The 11637-nt window shown below is 46.2% G+C and overlaps 1 protein-coding gene across 1 annotated transcript; it reads right to left on the bottom strand.

The window, feature by feature from the left end:
• Positions 1-10813: 10813 nt before the first annotated feature.
• On the bottom strand, positions 10814-11399 carry LOC147980377 (uncharacterized). The gene has a single exon (XM_087516878.1). The coding sequence runs from the start codon at positions 11309-11311 to the stop codon at positions 10814-10816; it is 498 nt and encodes a 165-aa protein (XP_087373004.1). The 5' UTR covers positions 11312-11399.
• Between the last annotated feature and the right edge of the window lie 238 nt (positions 11400-11637).

The raw sequence follows: 11637 nt of genomic DNA, 5'->3' as shown, positions 1-11637 counted from the left end.
AAAGGCCCATTTAGTAATTCGGCCTGATATTAGTTTCGGCCTGTTAAGGGCTTGTTTAACATTTCGGCCCTATATTAATTTTGGCCTATTAAAATCCCATCATATAGTTGGGCCTAACTACGGCCCGGTTTGCATCCGGCCTGCTAGCAGTCGATAATCTGATTGGGCCAAACAAGGATCAAGACAATTTTGGCTTGTTATAAGCCCATGATTTGATTGGCACATTCATGGGTTGGGGTCTATTTCGGCCTGCTGCCGGCCCGTGAGCTGTTCGGCATGTTTCAAGCCCAACCTACTTTTCAGCCTCCTAAAGGCCCATTGAGTTTTCTTGGGAAAATAGGGTCGGCGGTTTACTCATCCTATTAAAGGCCGAAATCTACTAGTGGGCCAGTTTAAATTTAGGCCTGTTAACGGACCAAGATGACGGGGCCCATGATGCGGATCATACAGATGATTTGCATGACGGCGATTTGGCCGGTTTACTGCGAAGTCAGGCTATATATACAGTAAAATAACTGTAGCATCGTGAATAAGAAAAAAACCTAGACTATAAAATAAAGAAATTACGGCATATTACATCCACTGGGCATCAAAGTTCGCCACTATGATAATAAAGCACAAGCAGACAGCAGATTACATACACTGGGCATCAAAGATCGCCACCAGTGCAACTAAACACGCCGAAAAAATAATATACAAAACCGACAGAACTTCAATAGAGTTCAAGAAAGGTTAGCCCTGATGGGAACTGCAGCGCAAACAGCTGAGCAAGCTGGTGAGACTGCACTTGTTTGATACTTATATCCTCCTCACTCTGAAAGATAAACAAGCAGACAGATGACAGGTTTTGCACATATAAGTATCAGTGCTGACATTTCATCACATTTCTTACTGATGAATAAAGTGACACGGTTTAAAATAGCATTAACACAATATGGTATTGTTCAAGTCAAGACATGGCAGGAAATGACATTGTGAAGGAGTTGGCAGCTTCACGACACCACTGGATTACAGTATCAAACGTTAGTGTGCTGTCAATTTATCACATTTCAGATTGGCAAAATAAGATCACTTGCTCTGTATAGTTTAATTTACATGGTATGAAGGAACTTAGTTGTACAACTGAAAACTTAAATTGAGAAGGACAAACTTTTGTTTATGAACTAGAGTACATAATAAACTTTAAACATGCAATTTGATGCAAACACCAAAAATAAATAGTTGTTGCAGTCATGCCTAACCAAATATACACAACAAAGTTTGAAGGCTTGAGAAGGACAAACTCACATTATTGGTGAAGGCAGGATCTATAAAGCCCTTGTCCATGCTGATGGGGGGCAATTCATGAAGTTTACCACAGAATCTTCTTCATAAGCATTGCCTTTATTCTACATTTTGTTAAGAGTAAATATAGATGTGACAATATAAGAAAAAATGGAGAATATTTAAGATAAGATGAAGAGTGATGCTACATGACCAAGTAGCTATAAATGTAAGTACAATGATACAGGCAAAAGGTACAGCCAAGAGGAATGCAGAGCTAAACTTCTTCAGTACCATCGGTGTTATCCAACCTTATGGTAAGAGTAAATACAGATCTTATTTATGTAGAAAATGCAGGGCAAAGGAAAATAAGCTGTAGAGTGATGGTACATGAACAACTACCTGTCAATATAAGTACACTGATAAAGGACAGCAGGTACTTACAAGAACAATGCAGACCTAAAAAATTCATTGGCATTGGATATATTCTACACTAATGTAACCATTCATATAGATCAGATAATTTGGAGCAAACAATTGATAAGCAAGCTATCATGCATACTGCTGTCACATAATTAACCAGGTATGTATGCAAGTACAGTGATACAGAACAACAGGTACTAACAAGAGCAAAGCAGCGAGCAGCATATTTGCAATATCCTTTCGTTCTTTTCAAACCAGAATTCTTTTTCGAGTAGATTTCCTATAAAAAGATCCGTAAGGCACATGCGGAAAAGTAGAAGTTCAAATTGTCATGCAATATCATAGACAGTACCTTATCCTCGGAACGACACCAGTGCATAACAAGGTTTTTCTATTCAATGTCTTCTAAATTTAGCACAGGAGACTTCACCAGAAATTCGTTTATAGACTTGCCATCAAAGTGTGATTTCCTTAGGTAACACCAATACTACTACAATGCTTCCTTGAAAAGCGCAAGCAAGCTTTGCTCGTCATGACTATCCAGATTGACCCTCACCTACTTACAACAATGTAATGTAAATCATGGATGTGTTCAATCAGCAGAAAACAGGAAAATAATCACCATGAATAATAGCACTTACACGTAAGTGGGACAGGAAGATGTGAAAATGGTGTTTGTCTTCACTATAATCTTCCCATGATGGGAATATATGCACGTAGTCCCTAACAACATTGAAAGCATTGTCTTTTAAACTGGGAATAACTGGAATGCGTTCCAATCTGCAGGAGTTGGCTGTCCCTGCAGTTGGGATAGGTCTTCGGCCAGTGGACTTGTTGTACTTTTTGCTGGAGTGGGATTTTTCTGTGGTACGGCTAGTGCTATGGCAACTGAAATCGGTATACCTTTTGCTGGAGTGCGGGTCCTGTGTGGTGCGGCTAGTGGTGTAGCCAATGAAGTATGGGTACAGTCTGCTGGAGTCGGTCCTATGTTTTGTGTCATTGGTTGTACAGCCTATATAAGTGGGGTGCTGTCTGATTTCTCCGGCACAACCATGTTTTTCAAGGACTTTGCTGGTGCTCCTTCAGGTTCGGCAATCACCCTCTTCCTTTTTGATGTCTGATGCACAAGAACAACATTTGAGTGGAAAAACATGGTATAATGACAGATGGAATATGTATTGATAATGGATGGGCATGGCATCTCGACATATATGATGAGTAAACTAAGTAGATGGTGGTGCAACAAAGTAGAAGAAATGCAAGACAACATATGCAAGATAAGCGTATGAGTTTAGAATAGTCACCTTGCCAAATTAGAACAGGCACCTTGATGGGTGAACAGGACAGGCCATCTGCCTTTGACTCCTAGAGGTTAGAATAGTCATTAGGATCATATTCTGAAAAAGAATCAACAGGTGGTGAGCGTATGAGTTTCATTGCATCCAGAATGGCACTCAATGCCTTGGTGCCAATTTTGTAAGTCATTGCGGTGTGTAGCTTCAAGAGTGGACTGCTGCTAGTGCGACACAAAGCAGCTACACAGATCATAGTGTAGATATAATAGGAAAACCGTAAGCATCAGAGTAAAATCAGCAAAGTGGAACTTGCTGGAATATATGTGCTAGCATTGCCGGTACGGCTAGAAAGCCTTCAGATACCAGCTCTCTTCAACTGAAGGTTCGGTACTGTTAATATCAGTGTAACTCTCAAAGGCGACACAGCTCCCCGCATTTCCTTGCTATTCTTATAGGATTCAAGTGGGCAGGACACTACAAATCCTATTCCCATGTTTACAAAATCCTACGAATCAAAGAGGCCCGACGAGTTCAAAGTGTCCATACCAACCGACCGTATAGACCTCGACACTTCAAATACCCCTGCTCATATTCACTACAAGGAACATACTGTACTACTATCATACTCCCTCCGTTCCAAAATATAAGTCTTGGTAGAGATTTCCACTATGGATCACATACAGATGTATCCAGATACATTTTACAGTGTACATTCACTCATTTTGCTCCATATGTAGTCCATGGTGCAATCTATACAAAGACTTGCATTTAGGAATGGAGAGAGTACTTATTAAAGAAGAATGGAAGAGGAACATGCTAAAGAAGAGCAAGCAGATTTTGGATAATAAAATGTTGGTTGCGCAGTGCCCACACATGATGAACCAGAGCGCATTAAGAAAGCAACTCCCTGCTGTCTCTCTATATGTGGTGCACGTGCTTTTTCGAAAGTAAAGTAGGAACATTAGCTGACCAATTAAATGTTATATGTTTTAGTAATATCAGCATCATATCAGATTCGTACTTGCGCAACAAGTTTGGAATTATGAGTGGCACGTTGTTTAGCTTGATGGATTTAGGAGCAGTGCTAAGCAGGTACGATGATGGTACTGAATATAAAGGCATGTCTGCATTTGGTTCAGTCGACCATTTCAGGCGTTTGGATGAAGATCCTACGTCTCCTAACCCTTCTTCTTCCTCGTCTTTGATTCTTCCCATACAGAACACCACACGGGCCGCCGGCCGGACCATCGGCCCCCACCGCCTGTGTTCCTCCGCCACCCCCGCCCCCACTCACATCGAGTTGTCTTTGTTCGACGAGGCCCCACCACCCCCCCCCCCAACAACCAAAGTCCCCACCCGAGCCCCTTCGTTCGCACCGGTGAACTCCGGCGAGCTCTAAAAAATCGACTGACCCAATTTTGAAATTTAGTCTACTATGATTTAACTAGTGTGGAATATAAAAGGCAAAAACCATAAGCATTGGGAGTATAGTGTTGAGCGTGCCATGGCGGATCTGAAGGTGCAAACCGGACAAAGGCAACTTCACAACCAATGTTTGCTCTCAACTAGCAAGTAAGTGATGGACAAGAAATCAGAGTAAAGCAGTGGCGATCTATTTTCTTGCTGCGATAAATAAGTTGAGCAAATACGAAAGAGTATCGCCTCTGGTGCGGCGCCGTGTATGCATCTGCTGAGAATTTGACGGTGCTGCGATAGCGATGGCTGTCGGCGGCGTGGAAGCAGATCTAGGAGGGTAGACGGTGGCGGCGGGGCGCAGTGGACGAGACGGCCGTAGGAGCGGCGCCGGCAAGGTGGACGACGGCGGGGATGAAGCGAGAGGACGGGATGCAAGGATCTCGGTCCGAAACCGTGGATGAGAGAGGTCGATCTCTTGTAATGGACGGCGGCGTCAGGGTATCAGCTACGGCATGGTGGAGGAGGACGGCGGTGGATGGGGTGGCGGACGGAGGAGGGTGGGGTGGAGAGGGTGTTTTGGCGCCCACGGAGTATGAATGGGGAAATGGAGGTGGAGATGAAGGGGGGAACCATGTCTTCAGGGCGCGCTTGTCTCAAATGCGAGGAAATTTACAAACTTAGCCCCTGTTTCAAATTTCCTACATCACAGCAATATTAGTCGGTTGGGGATAGGACGGTAATCTCGCATACACCGAATATTTGCCGACGAGAGTTTGTTTTTGGCGCCCACCGTGCATGAATCGGGGAGGGAGTCAATTTCGGCCGAGGACACACTGTGTTTTGGCGCCCATCGTGTATGAATCCGGGTGAGAGGCGGTTATGTCACGTTCGAGTGAAATTACAAACCTACCCCTATCGAAACCTATAGAAATCGAGCAGAAAGGCTTTGCGTGGCAGGGATAGACAGTAGTAATTTCCATCTCGCAGATTTTGGTTTCGGGCGGTTACTGTGACTTTCCCCACTTCGTTCAAATTTTGCAGAGTGCACATTTACCGTGCCAACTCAATTCGAATCCCGTTTGTATTCTATTTTTTCAGGCGGGATCCATTTTTGATTGGAATAAAATTCTATATACATCATTTTTTAATATATACTTTCAAAAGCACAACAAAGAATTCTGCTCCTTTATATATATAATATGATTTACAAATACGATAATCTCAAAATCATAAGGTTGAATTCAAAAAATTAAACCAAATTATGTTCTACTAAAATGTATGGATCAGTAATATCTACATATTAAATAACATAGATGCGCGTGAATTCATATGAGTATGCATGTTTGATAGATCAATTTTGGTTGGAGTATGGATTACATGTAATCATCTCGAATTCAAATATTTGAATCCCTTTTATGTTCACTCCTTTCATGCCCATCTCTCTCGCATGCATGCTCCTTCATGTAGCTATCACTCTCTTTTCTCCAGCTCACCCGCACGCTCACTTCATGTTTCTCCTATCCTCGCAAACATGGTCTCTTGATGTCTCCCTTGAGAAGTCTCACACTCTCCCTATCATTATACATTACACGGTTTTCATTATCTCTCACGTCTCTACCGTTCTCTCGTATCACTAGGTACCTAAGCTTTATTTTTCGCCGCCACACACACAGTCTCCACTCGTCTTTCACTTTGTCCTTCTCTCTATGGGATTCTCTCACACACCCTATATGTCTCTAGATATGAATCATACCACTAAAATTACTCTCTCTCCTGTAGACACAACATTTGTTGCGGTCTCCTTTTCGTATCCATCCCAGACTGACATTATTCATTTGTTTATCGATCAGACAAACTCCGCCCCCTCTCTCTCACACACACACGCAACTCCTGCTTCCACTCCCCTTCCCGACTACCGTATCTCTCTCACACACACAAAACTCTCGCTTTTGCACCCCCGTCTCATATTTCTCTCACAAACATTTATCGACTAGCCTCTAGATAGGTTTATACACCCACACACTCATGCTTCCACTATCGCATACATGTCTCTCTCCCGCTCCTTGTATCTATGTATATTTTTCTTCCCTTCTTGAGACACGCCCTCTCGATCGTGCACACACACTATCACCTCATTTTAAGCTGATATATCTCGCACACACACTCTTTGTGTCTTTGTCACACATGCACTCCGTCCTCCTCCTCTCTCCCTCTCTCTCACACACACATGGGCTTTTTGCAACAACTAGCAAGATGCCCATGTGTTGCACGGAACATGAAGATGCATTTGTATGAGTAGTTTATCTTGTGGGAGAAAAGGATGAACAGGGGAAGGCCTTATTTGCAAGTGTGGAGAGGGGTGTGGGTATCTTTTGCAAAATTGCCATAGTTTCCTTCCTATCCGTCAGATATAGATCGGACGGCCTATATTGCAGGATGGCAGGCACATGATCATCACCGACTATGCTTTTTATAAGAGTAGGGATAAAAATAGAGTTGGTGACGATGGTGGGCCTGCCATCCTACAATATAGGCCCTCTGATTTATATCTGATGGATAGGAACGAAACTATGGCAATTTACCCGCACTCCTCTCCACATTTGCAAATAAGGCCTTCCCTCGTTCATCCTTTTCTCCCACAAGATCTTGATGTTCCATGAAACGCACGGGCATCTTGCTAGTAAGAGGAGAAATTAGACATATACCACTTCTCGAATCTTGAAACCAACAATGTTCCGCCCTTATCTCATCAAAACCGCCAAAGGAATATATTTTGAGTGAAACATAACATTTTTTTAGTGATATACGTATTTCAAAACTATACTTTTGTTTCTATCAAGTCGGTGAATATGTATTAATCTACTCAGATCGTGTGGCAATGCATTGGCACATTGCTAGTAGTTATTATAATTTTGTGGACACCAGACAAACGGTGGAGTACATATACGAAGAGAAGAGGCGCACGCACGCAGCCGGTCTCTCGCTGTCTCGCCCACATGAGTGTTACATAAAGGCAACATTAACAAATAAACCCTAAAACCCTAGGTGCACGATTGCTGCATTCGTGGGTACCGGGTACGTGGTGGAGCGCACCTTTGTAGGAATAGTCAGCTCGCGTGATAATTTGATCCGTAGGAGTTGATGGTCGGGACCACATGTGAATGACTTAGAGGCGGTGGCTCGCCAGTTTCCACAGATCGAGTAGCCACGTTTAAAATATCATTTTTTAGCGGGGTTAAGAGTTCCGATTTTCAATGGCGCGTTATAAGTACTTAGTATTTAGAACGATTGGTATGGAGCAAAAATGGAATTCATAGTACTACCTACTACGTACCTCCTTGGCGTATGGTTGTGTGGGTTTATGTTGTGAGATGTTCAACCTGGTAGTTCTAGGGCAAATACTATGTTTAGATTTAGATGTTGGTTTTCAGTAATGAAAATTGGAAGGGGTAAACCCTTCTTTGATTAAAAAACCTACTACCTCCGTTCTGGTTTACTAGTCCCCATCGTATTTTGGGTCAAAGTTTGTCCACGAATTTTACTTGTAAAATGTGAATGGAAAACGAGATTTTGTTATACGCAAACAAAAAAGGACAAGAGGGAGTGATTGCTCTAACACGGACGCGACCTCTCATAGCGCAGGCATTGAACTGGCGCGCCAGCCAAGAGGGCCCCACTCGCTGCAGGCCCGGCTGAACACGCCTCCTCGCCGCATGCAACTGGCTTCAGACTGCCCCGCCTGCCTTCATTCAATCCACGGGTGTGCCGGCAACACGTCCTTCCGCGAGCCGGCCGGCAGTTTAGAACAGAAAAAGTGACCAAAATATAATTAATTACCCATGGTCTTGACTTGTTGTGCTCGCACTGGTAGCAGGAACTAGCGGTTTTTCTTTATTCATAACTCTCCTCAATTTTTTTGGCTTTGAAGTGAATCATTGTCGGGGGTTGGATGCGACATATGCCAAAGGATGGCTTATCATGGTGGGAGCGAGTAGAACGTCGCCAGTGCCTGGAAGCGGGATGAGGCGTAGACACAAACGCCGGCGTACTTTACCCAGGTTCGGGGCTCTCCTAGGAGATAACACCCCTAGTCCTGCTCTGCGGGGTCTCCGCATGATCACTAATGCGTAAGTGGTACAACGGTGCTCCTCGAGCTATTTGCTAGAGGTAGAAGAAGTCAGGCACGCTCTCTCCTCCTCTAGATATGAGTCTAGTCCTAACAGGGCCGAACCCTTTGCATGGGTGCCCTGGGGGGTTTATATAGGCCTACCCCCCAGGGGTACAATGGTAATCCGGCCGGGCGTAGGGCCCGGTCGTCATTCTCTCTGGTCGCCAGCCTCTTGGCCACCTGGTGGGCCCCGCCGCCTGGTCTGGTACGGAGCCGACAAGCCGCTCCCGCCGCTTGCGGGTCTTGCCGGATGCTGATCACTATAGCCGTAACGCTAATGACGCAGGCTTGGTCGGGGAGGCGTGGCTACAGTCCCGCCGCCTGGTGGGCGATCACTGTTGCCACTCCATGTCTCATTTGGTTGATGGCGTATGGGGCCCAAGGGAGGGATTGGCCGCCTGCTGGTAGCCGGCTCCTTGAGGTCCGGCTGCCCCAGCCTCCTCCAACTTTAGCACTTTGGCTGCCAGGTAGGGCCCGCCGTCTGCAAGCCATACCTGACAGGCCTTCGTGGTAACAGGACTCCACCTGTCAGGTGTGACGTATGGGGGGAGAGGCAATAGTGCCGCGTCGTGCGGAGATCTCCGCCTGTACGGAGCAGTGTGGCCACGCACGTCCCTGGATTCGGGGGGAAGGCTTGCACTATAGCCGTACCCGTCTTGTCTCTTTGATGAGGGCGCGGACTTTGAGGGCGCCCCGGGCCGACTGCTAGGAGTCGGCCTCTCTAGAGGCCGCTCTCTAGGAGTCGGCCCGTCGGGATGCCGCCCTCCGGAACTCGGCCGCTTGGCCAACCAGCCGCCAGAAGGCGGAGTCTTTATCTGACGTCTTTGAGGGGCGCAGCTGGCCCCGTTGTCTTGAAAGGCTCGGGGGCTCGGGTTAGGCTACCCGTGGCCCATTACTCCGACAATCATGGTTGTGGACATTATGTATGAATGTGGAGATATCTGTGAACATGAGTTTGATGTCGAAGTTGAACTTGGAATGTCGGGCTTGCGCGTGAACTATACCATGCCCAATGCTTCGTCTGTTATTGTTTGGAAAGTAATTGTTGTTATTACATGACCCGGAAAAATATATTTTGTGCCACATCAGTAGATGCACGGACATCACAACAGGCATGCTGACTGGATAAACATTTGAACCTAGCTACTATGAAGGAAATTTTGTATTGACAACAGTTTTAGATAGCAGGAGACGCCTAGCCTGCTCTGCCTCTGCTAGCTTATTTCTGGCTTCTTCCATCTCTTCTTTGGCATGGGTGAAGAGAGCATCTGATTGCTCTTTTCGCTTCTTCAAGAACTCAGCTACATTCTCAAGGGCTGATGCACGCTTTCTTTCAGCCTTTACTAGAGCCATGAGGACACGAACAGCTGACGGCTCCACCTGGCTTGTGTGTAATCTAGCATCATCTGGGAATTTGCACCTTGTGTCTAATCCAGCATCATTAGGGAACTGGCACCTTTTGTGTAATCCAGTCTCATTCTGGAAACATGATCTCGAGGTTGACCATACTTCCCTCCTTGCAGGAACTGCATCCTGACATGAAGTTACTTCTTTTTTAGATAATTACTCAAAGCAATCCAGATCCATTTAGTAGAAGCCAGATAAATAGAACTGGGAGAAGTGAATTCAAAAGGAAAAAAATAAAAACAGACTACAAGGTGAGAACACCCACTTCCTACATCAAGCTAAAAACGAAAGCATTAGGGCGATTAAGACTCTTCTTATGACACATCGAAGAACACGAGGCTTAAGAGAAACAGAAACTACAACATATACACATCGAAGAACACGAGACCAAACGGAAGTAATTGAAATAGTGTTACTTACCAAAGCTCGTTTTATAGGTTCGGTGCAGCTCCTCTTTAACTTGCCACGCTCCTTGAAGATGTCCCCAATATCCCGTGTTTGGTCTTCATTGCTCCTCTGCATGTTCGCACTCGTGGTTTAAAAATCTCAACATGGCAAGAAAAATATACTACTAGTAATACTCGCGCATCTTGTGCGCAACATTAAAGCACTCGTCTGCCATGTTAGACCATCTCCAACAGAATCGCAATGCGCGGCGCTTTAAAAAAGCATTTACAGTGCTGAGATCGAGAAGTAGAGATAGAGAGTAGAGGATAGTTCTCAGCATAGATAGATAAAAAAATAGATTATTCAACTACTCCTCGTCGTCCGACTCCTCCTCGGTGATGTCCTCCTCTGACGTCAGACTGCAGGCGTGAAGATACCGATCGTCGTCGGATTCCTAGGGCGACGCTGCTCCTAGCCTCATGTTGAATTGAGCGTCTGCTTTTTGCCTATGCTTGTCCTCGCGATAGGCGGCTCGCTCCGCCCTCCTCTTATCCCTCTCCGCCCTCCTTTGCTCATAGAACTCGCGCTCGTTGATGATGTCCTGCAGGAAGCGTTGGCACCACAGCGCCATGGCTTCCTCTTCCATCTCGGTGATGCCGAGACGGTGCTCCCTCCTCCGGCTGTCGCGACAATCCTCGTCGGTGATAAGCCACGGCAGAGGCGCGAGCTCTTGTGCCCGCTCCCGCGTCGACACGTTGGGGAAGTTCAATGTTCTATGAGGCCACCGGAGGCGCCACACCGCCGTGTCATACGCGCGGGCGGCCTCGTTGGCGGTGTCGAAATTGCCGAGGCCGAGGCGCATCCCGCGGAACCGGATCTCGGCGGAGAAGCCGCCGGAGGGGCGCGCGCGGACGCCGCGGTATCCCCAAGTTTCCCGGCGACGCAGCGGCATGGTGGCGCGGCGGCGGCGAGGCGAGAAAGAGCGAGGAGAGAGCGGTGGCGAGGCACGGAGCAGGGAGAGAGCGGTGGCAAGGCACAGAGTGGTGGGAGGGCGTTGGATTTTATAAAGCACGTCAGATGCCGCGCGCCAAAACTAGCGCACGCCCGACAGCTTTTTCCCGCGCGCGTGCAATCCTTTCCCGACGTCTCTGCTATCTCTGCTGAAAACTATGGCAATTCTGCTGAAAACAGCGTCAGTCCGGGTTAGTTCCATTCAAATCATGCAAGTTAGAGTCCAAAACAAGGGCAAAAGTGTTTGGAAAAGTAGATACGACGGAG

This window comes from Triticum urartu, chromosome 3A (genome assembly GCF_056163025.1).
Source record: "Triticum urartu cultivar PI428250 chromosome 3A, HENAU_Tu73, whole genome shotgun sequence".
NCBI classification, from domain to species: Eukaryota; Viridiplantae; Streptophyta; class Magnoliopsida; order Poales; family Poaceae; genus Triticum; species Triticum urartu.
Note: the sequence above shows the minus strand (reverse complement) of the source record. Positions and strands in the feature narration are given on the sequence as shown.